We start from the raw sequence: 19,257 nt of genomic DNA, 5'->3' as shown, positions 1-19,257 counted from the left end.
TATAATCACGAATAATAACTTTCTAACAATAAAATGCTTATTAAAATCGATTCAGCAATGCTGAAATATTAATATCAGCTATCAAGCAAACAAGTCATTCCTATTTATAATCTGAATATATATATGTATAGTCGTCCAAAATACAACCTACAACATTCATCAATGAATATTAAGAAACACATATTTCTTAAAAAAATACTTTTAAAACGTATTCGTTGCGTCTTAAAATTATTGGAATATAAAATGCAGTTAGAAATTTTATATAAATAAATTAATATTAATGGACTGAAAGGCTATTCGCTTATTACTCAGTATTTATACAGGTGGCAGTAATTACAATACTAGTTTCATCCACTCTTAAGATTACCTTTTCATAATTCATACGACTATTTCTACATGTGAACTCTCATCGTTGAATTATATTCAAAGTACATTAACTATTAGCAATAGATGATTTCAAAGTGTAGATATATGAGTAAAATATTAAATTATCATCATTCACTTACTAACTACACGTATGATTACCATTCGATCGAATTTCAAAATAGTTTTTAAATCACGGTTGATATGCACTTATGTGACTAAAAATTATAGCCAGGGATAGTTTTTGAAGGATTTATTATGTAAAATATAGTTTATTTTTCTCTTGATTTTGTTTATATTCGATGTAATTGCCTTTGTAATGTTGTTATATTATTTTATATAATTGAGTTTTTTATCAGTATTTAGTATATGCCTGATATATCGTTGTGTAAAATTATACACATGTAAAGCTTTCCTCGTCTATGTGTGCAAATGGGTAATAAGTGAGCGAAACTATTTGGTATTTAATGTATTTTTTGTGTTTTAGATTGTACCAAATTTGGTGAGAATATTGAAGAATCTTATCTTGGCCGGATATTCGCCGGAACATGACGTCAGTGGTGTTTCAGATCCTTTCCTACAGGTGAAAATATTTCTAATTATTGAATTAAATGTTGAATACTAGCATAAGTAAAATCATTTGTCATAATACATACCTTTGTAATATGAAAAAAAACGTCATTTGTGATATTATAGATTGTTTTCCTCAAGTTATTAAGTAACCATTATATGCCATGCCTGTATTCTGGATTGGTAGAATTTTAATATAAATTATAAAACAATCTGCACTTAAGTAGTCTATGAATTGTCTCAAACTGCATACATACAAAGTTTCGTGAAACTAAGATACGTAAAAAAATTACACAAAATAATCTATATAAATTATATTATACACAATTTTAAACTAAATTAACGAATTATTTACCAATAACGTTAATTTCCAGGTGAAAATCCTTCGTCTGCTCAGAATACTTGGTAAAAACGATGCCGAGGCATCCGAAGCAATGAACGACATACTAGCCCAAGTGGCCACCAATACAGAAACAAGCAAGAACGTTGGCAACACCATATTATATGAGACAGTACTTTCAATTATGGATATTAAGTCTGAAAGTAGTCTCCGGGTCCTGGCTATCAATATCCTGGGACGTTTCCTACTCAACAATGATAAGAACATCAGATATGTTGCTTTGAATACTCTGCTGAGGACCGTGCATGTTGATACATCAGCGGTACAAAGACATAGGACTACGATTTTGGAGTGTTTGAAGGTATGATATGATTATTTTTGTAACATCTGGACAGTTTTTGTCAAGGTATTTTGACCTGTGTTGACAAATAATTATCAATATAGGCCATATAGATAAAACATATGCGAATGGTTATTAATATTACCAAATCTTACACTATACTTACACTATGTTCCCGCGACTTCGTCAGCGTGGAATTAAAAAAAATTTATTCAGTTCGCAGTTACAAAATAGATAAATTTCTTTAAATAAAAGTAGCCTAAGCTACTCCTTATTACATCAGCTATCTGCCAGTTAAAGTCCCGTGGAGCAGCGTGGTGGATTAAGCTCTAATCCTTCTTCTACATGGAGAGAGAGGCCTATGGCCAGCCATGGGATGATACAGGCTGAATGCGAATGCTGATTTTATAAATTGATCTCAGGTGACACTATGCCTATATCAGACGTAAATTTAATCAGGACCAATTGTGATTTATAATCGATAATTGTATTTAATTTCGTTTTGTCCCATTAAACACGAAGTGTCAAACCTACTTGATACCTGACTTAGATGAATAGTTAGTTGAGTCTGTATGTATCTTGTCTTAATATTTTTTTTATCGCCGTTAATATTGATAAACATTATTATTAACTGAAAGTTTTTGATTACTGTATGTGACTCGACTGTCGATCAAATAATTTTGAGTTTCACATAATTATGGAATATTTCTAATAATAATTTAGTACTTAAATTTCACAAAACTAAGCCTAATTGACATTAAATTGTCAAAGGTCTCCGAATAAAAAACTAGATTTTTTTAATGATGTTTTGATGAAAAAATTGTTATTAAACATTTTTTACAATTTTTATCCTACATAGTTTCAGTAACTTAAAAAGAGTTTTGACTGTTATTCTGCTGCTTTGAATCTAGAGTAATGTTGCTTCGCTATGGTAACTAAAATCATTCACTAGTTTCAAGCCAAGAACAGACGTTTTATCTCTCTTTGCCACATTTGTATTTAAGCAAAAGTTATTTAACAATATATACTTGAAAACTTTGCACAAATTCATATAAAACCAATCATTACAGGATCCCGACGTATCGATAAGACGTCGAGCCATGGAACTGTCTTTCGCTCTGATCAACAGTCAGAACATCCGCGCCATGATGAAGGAACTACTCGCTTTCCTGGAGCGTTCGGACCCTGAGTTCAAGGCGCACTGCTCCAGTGCTATGGTGTTAGCTGCGGAGAGATACGCTCCGTCTAGCAAGTGGCACCTGGATACGTTGTTCCAGGTTCTCTTGAAGGTGAGGGAAATTGAATACATAAGGGGATAATGTTCTTATTTTTACTTAAATTGGTATATCCAGTGTAAATGTAGATTTGTCTGGAGGAAAAATAATTTGTTATATGAAAATGGAAATAGAGTAATAATAATAATATCTATCAGCTGTAAAAATATAATACATTTCTTTTTAACAAAATAATTTAACTACTAGTAGGGCATGGCAGTATATATCATTCACGAAATCTGGAGCAGTTCGACTGTTGACGTAACTCAACCTTACAGAAGATCGCAGCCAAATAATAATGCTCCCAAGTAATGTTGTGTTCTGTTGTGAGTAAGGTAAATATAGCTCCTGTGGAGGGGGTAGGTTCGCCAACGCGCTTGCGATGCTCCTGGTCTTTCATTCATCTATACTTATAGGCTACGGTAAACAGTTGCGTACTGGTAGGTAATAGGTAAGCGGATACCGTAACCTATATACGCCTGCAATGTTATACTTATTATTATCTTTATTTATTTGAATTAGACACTAGCTATCCTGTCTTAGTACTTTTAAATTGATGTATTCGCTTTCTCCCTTTTTCTCATCAGACATCTTGAAATTTTATGTTTATTATTTTTTAATAACACAAACTATAAAATTCAAATGAATTATTAAGCCCGCTATATGACACTCTCTCTCATGACCATTGGTTGACTAGAAGAGATCTCTTCTAGGGATAAGTCCACCTTTGCCATCAACTAACTATACATGTAATTTTCTGTATAAGTATTCTGTTTTTAAGTGCAATAAAGTATATATAATGAACTATTAAGAGAATAACTTAAACTACACAGTGATAGTTTTGTGGTCAGGTGGCTTGGTAATTGCGTCCATTTGAGTACAGTAGGGAACACACAGCACAGTAGGGAATATATTCACCAATCCGCTATCGAGCACCTGGGTTGATTAAGCTCCGATCCTTCTTCTCCAATGAAAGAGGCCTGCCTGAAGAAGACAGCCCAACGGCTGTTGCAGGCTTCTACAGTATCATCAAGATCGGTGTGCTTGTTGGCAGGCCGGCAACTACCTCCGCGACGACACGGTGTCGAGCACGCTGCAGATCGTGTCGGCGGCGCCGGGCGAGCGCCAGGCCTACGCCGCCATGAGGCTGTGGACTTCGCTGGAGCGCTCGGCCGTCTCCGCCGACGCTACCGAGAGGCAGCCGCTCGTGCAGGTGGGAGGGGACGGAGAGCCACACGCGTACACGCTCACACGACAGAAACGCACACAAACTCACACCCACACACATACCCGTACATATATTCCGAACCGGTGGTAACTACATTAATTACATTTAATTTGTTAAAAACGAGTATTATTAATTTGTTAAAATTGATGATTCAAAAGTAGTTTGAAGCCTGCTAGGATAAAGTATTTTTTTTTTAAATAATAATTCTTATTTATCACATGTCATTCTGACGCCATGCTATTTGACGACCGCTCTGGTGTAATGGGGCGTCTGCCGTGTCGGTGGCGCCTAAACACGGTCGCGAGTTCAATTCCCGCTTGGAGTGTTTATATAAATATTTATTTCTGGTCTGGTTGTGAGTCCTTGTGGGTCTCCGTCCTCGCACATGAAAAGATTTGTATTGGCCATACAGATGTTTGCCGTCGTCTGGGTGTTTGTTGCAGTTTTTGTGGGTCTCCCCACCGTGCCTTGGAGAACACGATAAGCCATCGATCCCGGTTGTTATCATATACATCTGATAGCGATCGAATCCGCCAACCCGTATTAGAGCAGCGTAGTGGATTAAGCTCTGATTCTTTTCCTACATGGGGAAAGAAGCCCATGTCCAGCAGTGATATATTACAGGATGAAGCAAGCGATATGTCATTTCCGTTGTTCCTTTTGTAAAATCGGCCAAAATATGATCCATCAATATTATTATTAGGTGGCAGCATGGACCATCGGAGAATACGGAGATATGTTGGTGTCAGAAGCCAGTAACGCTATATCGATGGTGGATGATGATGGTGTTGGTGAGTATTTCATATTTTTTAATGGTGTACCAAATGTACTTCATGTTATTAGTGACTCTGTATTTCATGGAAGATATTAATAATAATTTTGTACACAGTTTATATATTACTAGCATCTGCCCGCGACTTCGTCCGAGTGAAATAGGGACAATTTTGTCATAAATGATTTTAGCGAAACTTTAACTATTTACGCAGCGCACGCATCGGAAGCTCTCAAAAGGAAAAAGAAACCCCCGATTTTGAAACATTTTTCATTGGAGCTCCGCTCCTATTAAGTCTTAGCGTGATGATATATAGCCTTCATCGATAAATGGGCTAACTAACATTGAAAGAATTTTTTAAATCGGGACAGTAGTTTCTGAGATAAGCGCGTACAAACAAACAAACTAACTAACTACTCTTCAGCTTTATAATAATAGTATAGATTTTTAAAAGAGTAACTGCGGTTTCTTTCCGATTTTCTGTTCAGAATTTACATTCCAAATCAGTGGTGGCTTCGCTTTTAAAAATAATAATCACTTTTAAGGTTTTTATTTGTAAAGTAACGATTCGAGGGTGCTTTTGAAGCGTTTTGAATAAAATAATTTTTAATTTTGGATTTGATTTCATTATACTATCAATTTCAGATGACTTCACTCGTCCGACCGAGGAATACGTGATAGATATATACCAGAAGTTGTTATGGTCTACACAGCTCTCAATTACTACTAAGGAATATCTGCTGCTCTCATTGGCAAAGTTGTCAACAAGGTTCACTACGAGACCAAGTCAAGAGTAAGTTTTCATATATTTTTTTATACCACTAGGTCGACAAACAAGCATACGGCTCACCTGATGGTAAGAGATTACCGTAGCTTATAGACGCCTGCAACACCAGAAGCATCGCAAGCGCGTTGCCGACCCAATCCCTAATCCCCCCTCGGGAACTTTGGTCACCTTACTCGCCAATGGGAAGACAATACTGCTTGAAAACAGTATTATTTTGCTGTGATCTTCTGTAAGGTCGAGGTACTACCCCAGTCGGGCTGCTCCATATTTTGAGCAAGAAATTCCTGCTGTGCCCTACCTCAGTTAGTATTTTTTAATTTTTGTTACTACAACCTACGTGTTTAAATAATATATATTATATTTAATATATTTAATTATTTGTATTGATACTTTATATAATATATAAAATCTTTCCTACGTATTTGATCATATTCTGCTATCTTCAAAAATTATGACATAGTTGTTTATTCATTCTTAATCAAGTCTAAATATAATTATTGTTTTTAGCTTTTTTTTATATAACTCGGCTCACCTGGTGGTAAACGATTACCGTAGCATCGCAAGCGCATTACCGACCCTATATTTCCCCCAGGAGCTCTAGTCATCTTGCTCACCAACAAGAACACAACACTGCTTGAAAGCAATATTATTTAGCTGTGATCTTCTGTAAGGTCGAGGTACTTCCCTATAGAAGCCGAGGTATAGGATATTATGGTATCACAATTTTAAATAAACTACTGCAATAAATTTAACCCCGTGTATTGAGTGATTTTTTTAAATAAATAATAAAAATACTAAATTTTCAGTAAAATCCGGGTGATAATCGACACATTTGGTTCTCATATCCACATCGAGTTGCAGCAGAGAGGAGTGGAACTTTCTCAACTTTATAAGTAAGAAATGATTTTTGATTTGTTAAACATTTAACTTCATAGATAATTTAATCCATATAGAAATAAGTATTTATACTAACGATGCTAAGGTCTAATAATATTATTTAAAGAAAGCTAAACATTTGTTGATTTTAATGTATTAATTTAACCCTAACTCGAACAAGTTTGTGTTAGATTTTCCGTTTGCTTATGAAGATTACATATTGTGTTACATTACACTGTCTTGAGTGTCTTGTAGTGGAGCAGTGATAGTAAACACTAATATAAGTAATATTGTCCCGATTTGTCTGTGATCGTCCTGACAGACCTGAAAGCCTGTCTAGGTACAGGCCTTGAGGTTGACCTCCTACCCTTGCTTTCTTTACCGGGGCATGTTGCCTCCGGGATCACATTATTTTGGCCCGATGGACCAGGGTCCTATAATCTTTGAAGTTTCATTCGCCTGATTGGATCTTCCCACTGTCAGGTCCTTCCCAGCCAGGTGGTCTTCTTTTTACAGTGGCGTCGCGATAACCTCTGTCTCAATGATTTCCTTTCTCGATATATTTAACGACACACTATTACAGGCAGTACGCTCACCTACGGCCCGCGCTACTGGAGCGCATGCCGCCCATGGAGGCGGCCGCGAACACGGACCGTGACGACAGCGAGCCGGACGAGGCGCCGGCCTCTGCGCACGCCGACGACACGCACTCGCCGCCCGAGCAGGTGAGACACACGTGACACGTTTAGAAAGGGCACACAAGGCACAGTACTCGCATACACGCACACATATAACACGTGGGCACACACACACATACACTTTTTTTTTTTTTTTACACAACACACACGGTCGTCTGTTCCTAAAGTAAGCAACTTAATGCTTGTGTTATAGGTAACAGCCGACTGGTACTGGTGGCTACATATTATTTTTTCCGATAAACATAAATAATACATCGCTTGAACCGAAAATAAAAGTCATCATATCAAAAATTTCGCTCTAGCGGATACATCGTTTCATAGCTTAATTGGCTAGAGCGCCGACACGGTCAGTCGGAGACGCGGGTTCGAACCCCGCTGGAGTGGTCAATTTTTGATATGATATTCAAAAATGTTTATAAATAATACATATATAAATAAATAAATAAAAATTTATATTACACCCAGACTCGGACTGACCAGACTTGAACCTGACTTAGTATTTATATATTTGAAAATGTCCATCCACAGAAATCTAAGAAGATCCAGACGATGTAACTGTTAACACTGTCTCTATATAACTTATTGTGCTGATGTGATTGACTTATAAAACCATATTATGGTTTTTTTTTTTTTTGTAACTTTCTTAATATCGTTCTTTTTTATTTCAGGACGCACTATTAGATTTGATTATTGGTTCAGAACCTCTATCAAACGGCGACGTAGAACATGCTCCAGTCGCACCCACGAATAATAAAACTAACACTAATGTAAGTATTCGTATTTTGATTATGTAGTCAGAGTGTGTTGGTAAAATTATTCAAATTCATACCATAAAATATAATTTGGTATTTTGACATATTTATTAAAATAATAAGATAATATTTTACCGCTTCCCATCGTAATATCCCACTACTGGGCATAGGCCTCTTTCCCCATGTAGGAAAAGGATCAGAGCTTAATCCGCCATGCTGCTCCAATGCGGGTTGGTGGATATATTCGCTACTATGAGTAACGATCGCTATTAGGTGTAAATGATAACAACCGGGACCGACGGCTTAACATACTATTTAACTGTAATATTTTAAATGAAGTTGAAATAATAGAATAAAAATAATCTTCTATGTTACATATGGATGTACTAGACCTACTTAGCGGTCTTGAGCTAAGCATCCCAAATAAACTACTATAAACACCATTAGTTGTACTAGTGTCAACACTTTAAATTCTCTATTTAAGAACCTTCTCCTATATGGAGAAAGAGGCCTAGGCCCAGTAGTGGGATATAACAGGATGAATCGTTGTATATAGAAACACAGGATGAAAGGATTTATATAAAAACTTTAATTTCAGTGTAGGATATTTACTTTTTTTTTCTTTTCTAGTTTTGAATATCCGTCAAAGGACAACTTTTTTTTCTTTTCTAGCTTTGAATATTTTTAGTAATTTAATTTAGCTGATTGTGTAATTCTTATGTAATGTCTTTATTATTATACATGTGGTGTTTACCTGTAACTAGTTATTACATTTAATTTTGTAATAATTGTAATTATTTTTAAGTTATATTAATGTAAATAACTGTAGGTAAACCTATTAAATAAAAATAAAATATAATATCATATTTAATAAAATAATAAAAATAATAAATTAATTCCAGGATATACTAGACCTACTAAGCGGTCTAGATCTAAGCGCACCCGCAGTGGCCACGCCCACCGCTGTGAGCGTCGCCAACAACAATGTGACGTCACCGTCGCTTCTGCTCGACGGACTGTTTGCGCCTGCGCAGCCGGTTGTACAGCCACAAGGTTTGATATTAATTTTGTAGACTTGCTCTTTTTTTTTTTTTTTTATATTAGTATTCATAATTATGTAATTAGTCAAAGTAGAAGTAGTTGAATTAAATTTTACATGATCACTTTAAAATTTTTTGACAGTTCTAAAAAATTCTGACATTGAAACCGAAAGAAGTCCTGAAATTTATTGAGAGTAAAACTTAACGTAAGCCCTTATTCTTTATAGCAGCTCATTGCTAGCTGAATGAACAGATAGTGAAGGATTAGTATACTGCCACGCTTATGTATTAACATAAACTTTAAAAACTTTTTTGATGCTTTTTCATTTTTTTATGATTAAAATTCTAAAATATATCATTAAAAATATATAATTAATATAATACCATTTAATTAATTCAAACCAATATCTAAAAGTTTTTTCACTTTTCTCATATTGATAGTTAAACTATCTCTTACCTAAGCAATGGTAGTATGAATACTGACCCAGTATATCTGCCCTACAGAGACAGTTGGTGGTCCACTAAAGTGATTGATAACTTGGTGTATGTGATGATTTTACAGAGACAGTTGTCCGTGCATTGGAACGTAACGGCCTACTAGTGGAGTTTGGCGCCGTGCGTGGTGGGGACACCGCCACTCTGACCATGCGGGCTCGCTCGTCATCGCCCAGCACGCTCACCGACTTCCTCTTCCAGGCCGCCGTGCCCCGGGTACGTGTCTGACACATGTAAATACATACACAGACCAACATATAGGTTCCTGACCTCTGTGCCTCGGGTACGTGTCTGACACATGTAAATACATACACACACCAACATATAGTTTCCTGACCTCTGTGCCTCGGATACGTGCCTGACATATATGTAAACACACACAAACTCATATATTATGTTCAAGACATCTATGCCCCCGGGTATACTTCACGTCATGTAAAAAGAACGCTGAAAGAAACTCGAGGGGGTCCATTTGCGCATGGGTATACTCGCGCACAAAAGTACTACTGTTTTATTTTTTAATTAGGCTTTCACTCGCGGCTTTGTAATGGTTATTGGTAGGTATATTCAAAAATACTAGAAATACCAGTGCGAATAATTCGGACTAAATAAGTATAATAATTATCACTTTACAAAATTACATTTTTTTTAAACAAAAGCAATAACCTTTTTTTTTAGTTATTGAAATGTCGTATTCAAAAATATTAATTATCTGTACTCTCGATATTCCTATTTTAATAGTTTTTATGTGTTTAAAATGATAAATTGATATTTGTTTTTTAGTGAAATAAATAGTAAATGCAGTTTTACAATTATCCGTATGCTAATGTGTTGTGAAAGTGATTGATAAAGGCGGAAAAAACGTGAATTACGATTGACAGTGGACAGTTAACAAATAAGATTGTTCCAAAAAATGGACAGTAAGAAAAAGTTTTTTCAAGAGTTGGCAACACTGTAAATCGTTTTTGTGCATTTTGACAGTCAGCGTTCTTTTTACATGACTCGAATTATATGTAATAAATAATTTTTCTCACTTCTCTATGTAAAACTATTTCGTAATTTAAAACTTTTGTGCGCGATAGTATTTAGAGTCGACGTCGAACTGTCCAACCAATAGCACACCGGCAAGCATGCGACACGTGATAAATACGCCCGGCCCCTACCCCATACCACCAAATAGACCACAGCTTCAAGGCCAGCGTTCTTTTTACATGACGCGAACTATACATGTCTATCACATATGTAAACAGATACACACACACAAACACATAGGTTGATTGTAGAATTGATGATGAATCAATTTATGATGTTCCGCATTTAGAGTTAGACATACATTAATTTTTTTGTCATGCTGTTACTCATTACAAATTACTAAATATTATCATACATCCTGAATAACTGTATGCATACCCATTGCACGTACACTATACTTTAGCCTAATATAGTCCACTGTTGGACATAGGCCTCCACAAGTTTGTGCCAAAAATGGCGTGAACTCATGTGTGTTGCCCATAGTCACCATGCTGGGCAGGCGGGTTGGTGACCGCAGGGCTGGCTTCGTCACACCGAAGACGCTACTGCCCCTCTTCAGCCTGTGTATTTTAAAGTCAGCAGTTTGATGGTTATCCCGCCATCAGTTGGCTTTTTAACTTCCAAGGTGTACCCATTCCAGCATACCCATTGACATATATCTTACTAAAAAAAAGACGAGTTTTCTTGTGCCAATAATTTCTTTTTGTTTTTGTTTGGTAAACATCTCAACTAAAAGTAAGGTTCATACTAATTAATTCCTTACAATATAAAACTTATTATTTAAGTAGATAAAATTAGTAAACATTTATTATATACAATTAACACACATATGTTTAATTGCAACAGTAATAGGATTTGATTATTTTTACAGACTTTCCGATTGGACATGATGTCTCCGTCGGGAACAGTACTCACCCCACAAGGAGAGATCACGCAGATACTCAAAATTACCAATCCATCCAAGGTATTTATATTGTTTAACTTTATAAAAATTGATGAGTAATCAATATTAAGAGATAAAAATAAGAAAAGTTGTTATTTGTGCAAAATCTAAATCTGTTGTTGGTCAATGAATCAAATAACATGATTACATAAATTGTTCATTACCACACGTTAAATGTCTTTGTCAAACTCCATATATTATCGTAAAGTGCTAGTTATGGCATATTGTATAGCAATATATTTCTGACATTATCTATATGGAGTTCATACCTGAATTTATATCTCTAGTCAAAGCAAAATCAAAGATAGATAGATAGCTGTCAAGAACAGGCCAATACTATACATAATAATGCAATAAAATAACTCAGTGTTTACTTTACAGACTCCTCTCAGACTACGGATAAGAGTATCGTACAACATTGATGGCAATCCCGTATTAGAACAGGCAGAGGTCAACAACTTCCCGCCCGACTTGTTCAACTGACGCGGGCCCCACACCGAGAGAAACTGGCTTTACAGACCATTAGTGGACACCGTTAACTATTCAACATAATGATATTTAATCCCACTTTTGGGTGATGTATAAATAGTCAAAAACCTCTATCCAACCGGTTAGTCATCCCTTTCAACTTTATTGAACAATAATTGTGCAATTTTTGCTGTCAAAGTGCAAAAAGAGGTCAGTTAAGCAAATCAATTTTCGGTAATAGCAGAATCTGTTGCTAATATTGAATTAAATTTAACATTAACTTCACCATAAAAATATTTTTGGTAATTAGCAAATGATAGATATTTTAATGTTATAAAGCATTCAATTATGCGATGATTGCGCGAGTATCGCGAAATGCTGAATTGTAGAAAAATCTTATGTAACTAATTAGAACTACAAACTGTTCTGGTGTCTAAAAAATAAAATTGTGTCACATTATCAGTCATGAACCATATTATTTACTTTTTAGGGATTTTATTAAAAAAAAATAATAAAAAAAATATAACACTAGACATATGATGTCATCCAGAACTAACAATACGTTCATTGTACCGTAACAGTCTGATACTGGTTAGTACCACTTATTTCCGGTTTAAATGAGTAAAATTAATTGAAGTTACACCTTGGAACTTTTGTTATTAAAAAATAAAATTTTACATGTCATAATTTCTTTAATTTGAAAAGCATTTGTATGTATTCCTCATTATATCAAATATATTCATTGATGGAAAAAGTAGCAATATTAGTATAAAAAAAAAATAGGAGTAATCGAATATTTTTCAAGATAAAATGTGTTGCATCAACCTAAAAAGTGGGATAAAATATTGGAAATAAAATATTCATTCCAATGGCAATAAAAAGTGTAATTTTGTATATTTTAAATATTATAACTTGAACAGGGCTCCAAAGGTTGACTACGGCGGTAAAGTGTCGCATATAAATATTTAAAACAGGCGCAAAATGGTTGTAAAAAAAATCTTGAATACTAGATGGCAGCTTTGGTTATTTTTGCAAAATTAGTAAGCTGTCGAAACTATTCTAAGTACTGATTCAAAGGGTCCATACACGATAAGGTTGTCGCATAGACTATTGCTTCAAGTAATATTTTTTAAGCCTCAAATTCTACGGTAAAAAACAAATGACTAATTTATTTCGGTCCGATGCGACGGTCTTATTGTGAATGTCCATCTTTACTCGATAGTCTGTGAAAATTTACATTAGCCATCACATTTTAGAGATTCGTTAACATTCCACTTTTAGATAGATATTGAAAGATTTCTTTGTCTTATATTTGTTATGAGGGCCCAAGTCTTTGGACGCGTGAAACCATCGTGATGTTTCTTTATGAATATAATTTTTAAAATTATTTTTAAATATAAACTGTTTACATATCGATTTGCCGTTATTTATATTTCCGTTTCAAAAGAATTATACTGTTATAAAGAAGTACATTCAGCTCCAGCTGCCAATCCACAGTAAATACTTACTATGTATGCTAATATAGCTTTTTCTTTGCTTGCTTTACTTGCAACACAGAAATATTACTATCGAACTAATATTTATCAAATTTATATAAAATCAGTTGCAATGCAATCTTATTGTACCATAAAATTGTCTGATGATGGAGTTGAATGGTGGTCTTATAAAACTATAAACAAAACATTTTCCCTTCTTACTTTGTTTTAATAAAAAACAATATATTAATTATTTAAGGTAATGTACCTGTGGACTGGCATCATTATTGTTTCAGTATTACAATAATCCCAGTTTACTATTAAAATTTTATAACCAATATTTTTATCAAGTAAAACAATGGTTTGGGCAAAGTGTTGGTCATCCTTCCCGTCTCGTACTGTACATAAAATTCTATCGATGTAAATTATGATGTATAGTGAGATGTACAAGAATGGAAAGCGTGGATATGTACTTAATAAAATTAATATAAATTATCATTATTATGTAATGTGTGATACATTAGTATATTCTAAATTTTACGAAGTCTTGTAAAATAAAATGTAGTCATCTTGTAATAATATTTGTATTTGAAAGAGGTCGCCTGCCAGATCGCGTCCCTCTGGGACTGTTGAAGGAAAATAATCGATCCCTATTATATTAACGGTTAAGTTATTATTTAAATAACTAGTTTATTTAAGCACTATTGAACCATGTTCTTGCATTTTAGATGAAGTTATTTTGAGATTTATATTTCACTGTGTTTAATTATTATTAGAGCTTTAATGTTCATTGATTTTGAATGTTTTTTTTTTATTAGATATAGTATCGTTCCTTCTAAGTTATCGAGAATATTTTATTGAGTGACATGTATATAAGTGAATATTACTCTTATCGAGTTGATTGGCCCGCAATGTATTCTCAATTTTCATCATATGGGACGTTAACGTTTAGTGACTTAGTGTTTTAAATATTTTACATCAATTTTATGTTATTAACACGCATGTTTTGTTTAATAAATAAATATATATATTAATAGCAATCTAATAAATTTGAAAATATATCCAACTGATCGTTTACGCTTGCCCGTTTTAATGTGATCTGACTTTGTTCTCATTTTAAATGACATTAATTTACTCAAGCATTGAGCTTTTCAGTATCTGCATATCTACAAGTCACATTACTTAATCTAGTTTTCGCTCATTTTGAAGATGACTGCTCCGTTTTTATGAGTCTTGACATAGCATTTTACAGCCTATACTTCATAAGGTGTGATATTTTATAGCCTTTACTGCTAGGCTTCCTAAATAAACATTGAACTTTGTTTTACATTCTGAACTTATCACTATAAAATAAACAAACTAGAAATTGTAATTCTAGCAAATATTTTGTAATAACAGATCTTCGCAGTGCAAGTGTGGACGAGTCTTAATTAAAACGTACAATTATAAATTTTGCTTAATATCATGAGCACATCACGGTCCTTTCTATAAAGTAAGTAAAGAGCTTGGCAAACGATATCGCAATTTGGTGCTTGTTTTATAGTATCTGGTTGAATAGAAGGCCCTCCACGACGTGAAATGTTATGATTTTATGTATAACTAAAGCTATGAAAGATGTACATAATGATAATGATTTTATGTAAATTGGTTAATAAATATTTGAGAATGTTTATATAATCAATTGTTATGTTTTATTTTCTTTCTTTTACAAAAGCAAAAGTTTTAAAAACCGTTTCACACTACTAAGGAAGTTTTCTATCTTAATGTAAGTGTTATTATTTCCACAAGGTGATTCTTAAATTTTATATTCTAAATCTTAATATATATAAATTACGCGTCACGTTTTTATTTCGATATAAATAAAAGGCGATACGAAGTGCGCCAGGCAAGCTAGTTAAATATAAAAAAGTGCGTGCGTACAAAGTATGTAACTATGTACACATGTCAGAAGTGAAACTTTTTTGGCAAACTAATTTTCAGTCTTATTTATATTTATACAAATCTAAAGCTAGATTTCCGTTCCTCCGCCATTGAGAAAACGTTGCCGTTTCATCCTTAAGAATTTTACCCTCGTGCGCCTAACGGGGACACCTTTAATTACGTGAGCTCAGTGAAAAGTAGTTGAAAGTAGGTTGGGACTGTTTCTATTCGTCAATGTACCTACATGACACAAAATTTCAAATATGCGTATACATAATGATCCACAAACACCATCTTATTGACATTCTTGAAAATGAATATTTTTAAAACAACCAGTAAAAAAATTATTTACTTCTTATTACACTTTTCTAAAAAACCAATAAACTTTTTTTAATCATTATTAAAAAAATGCATAATAATTCCAAACTTTTTATTATATTCTGATGGAAAATTTCTTCGGCAAAATTTTTCTTTTAGTTTATTTTGAAAACTTATAACTTCAGTACTAGTATATCCAGGTATAATGTCCACAAACTAATAAAAGTGAACATGACAAACTAATTTGCATTTATATATAAGTAACTAGCTGTACCCTGCGCCCGTTGCTACGCTTTTTTTTATTTATTTTTGGTCACATCAACTCATAAACCTTTGTGGGCTCATGCTCAACACTTTGCAGAAGATATGATATATATCATGATATGTTCATGCATAGTTTACGATTCTATAATATAAGACTTTCATTCATTTATATATATATATAAAATATTAAAGATAATATATTTAAAATAATGAATGAAATTTTCTACTCATAACAAAAACTACTTTGAATCGTCGTTTATGAACCGATTTTGATCATTTTTGTGTTGAAAAGGAGATATCTGAAGTGTGGTACCATGATAAGGAAACCAGGATCTGATGATGGGATCCCAGAGAAATCTAGGGAAAATCTCGCAAATTCGCATAACTTTTTACTGGGTGTACCGATTTTGATGATTTTTAATTTAATCGAAAGCCGATGTTTATCATGTGGCCACATTTAAATTTCATCGAGATCAAGTTTTGGAGTACTCTTTGATAATGCGTATTTACTTGACTATTTTTTCGTCTACCTACGTTGTATTACTAGTCGATGTAATTGAAGTCGGTTTTTTTTTTCGTTTGCCAGCAAAAACAATTATTTATAATTGAAATAAGTATAACAATTTACATTTTCAAAAGATTTATTTTTTACACTTAAAATTTCAGAAGATTTATGTTTCATGTGACTGGGCTACATACAGTTAGATGTTACATAAATATTTTAAAAATCAAATTTCATTCAATCATAGGTGTAGCAGGCGCTGGTCTGCCACTAACACTGTTAAAAAGTCTATCCTTAATCATTTGTGCCATCAGTCCATGAATAACTTCAATTGTTGTCTTGCATGCATCTTTTGTTGCCTTTCCTAGTTTGTCTTCTGTTCGTTTCTCGTGTGGATCAGTACCGGCGACAATAAAACCTCCACGGCCTAAAATAGTGGAATAATATTGTGTTACTTAAAGAATTACAAATTTATTTGAGCTTTTTATATAATACTTTTTGTTTGCATAAATGACATACTTGAATCTATAACATTAAAAAAAACCTAAATTAATCTATGATATTCAATGACAAATAAATTCAACTTTAATGATACTATTTACTAATACTGTCCAAGAACATTTTTTTTTTTTAATTTTAAATCAGATTGGGCATTAGAACATAGTACCCTACAAGTAGTCTTACCCAAACAAACTTCACTCTGCTCGAGCTTGTCAGAAAGATCAAATATCTGCCCAGTTGTATAATCAGCATTTGTAATTAAGCTTGAACTACTCAGCGTGTTCACCCAGTACTTGTTCCAAAGACTGTCAAGGAGCCTTCTGTCTAAAGAAGATTTGAAGTATGATACTTCTAAAGAGTAGTATTGTTTGCAATGGACACCAAAGTCCTCTATTTTATTGAGTGGAATGGTTTGATACTCCGATGGTTCTTCATTGGCTGGTTTGTAACCCTTCATATGAAAAAACTATATTAGCATCTTTTCACAACAAATTAAATGGAAAAAAAAAATTCGTTATAACAAATTGCTAACCTTAGGATAAGTTCTAAAAGCACCCAAACAAACTTTTCCTGCTGAGATTGTTCTTGTAGGATCAATGACAATGGCAACGAAAGGTTCCTGGAAATTCTGGTTGAGCATCTGTGTGGACACATCAATACCCGATAACCAGCAACCATAGCCAGGGTGACTGTGATACCAGCCAATTGCATTCTCATGTCTACCAACCTGAAATAAAAAAAAACTACATTACAACTCAACAGCAAAAAAATTATCGTATAAAAGGAAATAGAAAATCAAAAATATTTTTACTCTTAAATATCTATTTCATTATTTAGTTATCATTTACAAGGCATAATAAAACCGCCAGCAGTTTATAAAAAAATTAAGAAAATACAAAGAGCTTGAGTATTTTTAAACTGATAGTTCTTCTTCTTCTTCTTTAATTTATGGCATGTCGGCATCGCAACTGTCCATTGTGCAACATTCGGCCCGTGTCAGGTATGAGATTATGTAAATTATGGAGGAAACTAGCTAAATTGATAGGTTACAATATACCTGTTATCATTAAAATTTTACCCACCTGCTTTGCTGCTTCAATATAAGCTGTCATATACTCATAAGCCTGTGCTTGTGCATTAACTCTGGTCTCTGTTCCTTCTACAGGCAAGGCGAAGGAGTCCATCACAATCATAGTGTTTGCATCTACCTTACCTATTAGAAAAAATATAAAACTATAGTAAGAACGAAAAAACAAAAAAAAACAAAGATTATATACACCCATAAATAATATTTTACCTAAAAGGAGTCCCATGACTTCTAAAGTACCACCAGATCGGGCGTGCATAACCATTTTCAACAAAGCCAGGGCTGATATTTTAATGTCTTTGAAAAAATGTGGACTAGAAAAAAAAACAAATATTATTTTAGAATAATTAAATTTTATATTACGTCTCTTATAATGTATACACACTCTTTTTCCCATGGTTTCGCTGCTAAAATATCTTGTTGTTGTTTTTTGTCGTAACGATAAATGTCGTCAACACTGGATACAGTTTCTATATTGTTAGCCATTACCCATGTTTTTTGGGCTATCGATGATTGGGCATCGGCACTAGTTGAAGCCATTCTATTATTTTTATTTGCTTTTATGCACTTTTATGTTTAAATTAATGAACGAATCAAATACACTATAACACTGTATCAAGAAATTGTTACAATTGACAATTTCACACATTGACACATATATCCAAAGTTGCCTACTTCATTTATTTTATTATTAGGCATGGCGATTAAAAATCGATTAAGTGAAGAATCGATTTTACGGACCAAATAAATCGATTTTTTAAATCGATATGTTTTACTAAGTCGATTAAGTGAATCGATATTTCACCCTTGAAAATCGACATTCGAATCTTTAACAGGGACCGCTCATAGAGCAACACGGTGGGGAGTAGCCATTGCGTTTGTTACCAATACAAAACTGTCTGTCATTTTTTGCGGGGAGAAATTACACACATGCACACTTTATCTAATTCCCACACAAAAATAATCGTCTGTCACTACGAAAATCACATATAATAAATTAAAATCACACTTACATTTTTCACACACACATAGATACATTCTGTGTCATTACAGTATAATGACACGCCGCAACTACACTGACAAGTTACTTACAGCCGTGGTTGTAACAACTGTCGATATGCATTATCGATAAATTCAAGTACTCAGTTAGAGAAATAAGGTTTTTAAAGTGATACAAATCTAAGATGTTATTATAAAAATAGACTTAATTTA

The 19,257-nt window shown here is 33.7% G+C and overlaps 2 protein-coding genes across 2 annotated transcripts in view; one reads left to right on the top strand and one right to left on the bottom strand.

The window, feature by feature from the left end:
* Positions 1-12,504, top strand: part of LOC123653709 (AP-1 complex subunit gamma-1) — a 36,260-nt gene extending 23,756 nt beyond the window's left edge. Inside the window, exons 8-20 of the mRNA XM_045589701.1 lie at positions 851-946; positions 1,308-1,634; positions 2,684-2,902; positions 3,942-4,100; positions 4,819-4,906; positions 5,533-5,680; positions 6,481-6,567; positions 7,134-7,275; positions 7,917-8,015; positions 8,903-9,053; positions 9,603-9,751; positions 11,439-11,531; positions 11,892-12,504. Of these exons, the coding sequence (XP_045445657.1) occupies positions 851-946; positions 1,308-1,634; positions 2,684-2,902; positions 3,942-4,100; positions 4,819-4,906; positions 5,533-5,680; positions 6,481-6,567; positions 7,134-7,275; positions 7,917-8,015; positions 8,903-9,053; positions 9,603-9,751; positions 11,439-11,531; positions 11,892-11,993 (1,860 nt within the window). The 3' untranslated portion in view covers positions 11,994-12,504. The remainder of the gene's footprint in view (positions 1-850; positions 947-1,307; positions 1,635-2,683; positions 2,903-3,941; positions 4,101-4,818; positions 4,907-5,532; positions 5,681-6,480; positions 6,568-7,133; positions 7,276-7,916; positions 8,016-8,902; positions 9,054-9,602; positions 9,752-11,438; positions 11,532-11,891) is intronic.
* Positions 12,505-16,578: 4,074 nt separating this feature from the next.
* LOC123654077 (COP9 signalosome complex subunit 5) lies at positions 16,579-18,691 on the bottom strand. The gene is made up of 6 exons (XM_045590037.1): positions 18,431-18,691; positions 18,256-18,359; positions 18,041-18,171; positions 17,491-17,685; positions 17,142-17,409; positions 16,579-16,884 (listed from the first exon to the last, which is right to left on the bottom strand). The coding sequence occupies exons 1-6, from the start codon at positions 18,583-18,585 to the stop codon at positions 16,691-16,693; spliced, it is 1,047 nt and encodes a 348-aa protein (XP_045445993.1). The 5' UTR covers positions 18,586-18,691; the 3' UTR covers positions 16,579-16,690.
* Between the last annotated feature and the right edge of the window lie 566 nt (positions 18,692-19,257).

This window comes from Melitaea cinxia, chromosome 5 (assembly GCF_905220565.1).
Source record: "Melitaea cinxia chromosome 5, ilMelCinx1.1, whole genome shotgun sequence".
In the NCBI taxonomy this organism is placed as follows: Eukaryota; Metazoa; Arthropoda; class Insecta; order Lepidoptera; family Nymphalidae; genus Melitaea; species Melitaea cinxia.
The sequence above is the reverse complement of the archived record's forward strand: the minus strand, read 5'-3'. Positions and strand labels throughout refer to the sequence as shown.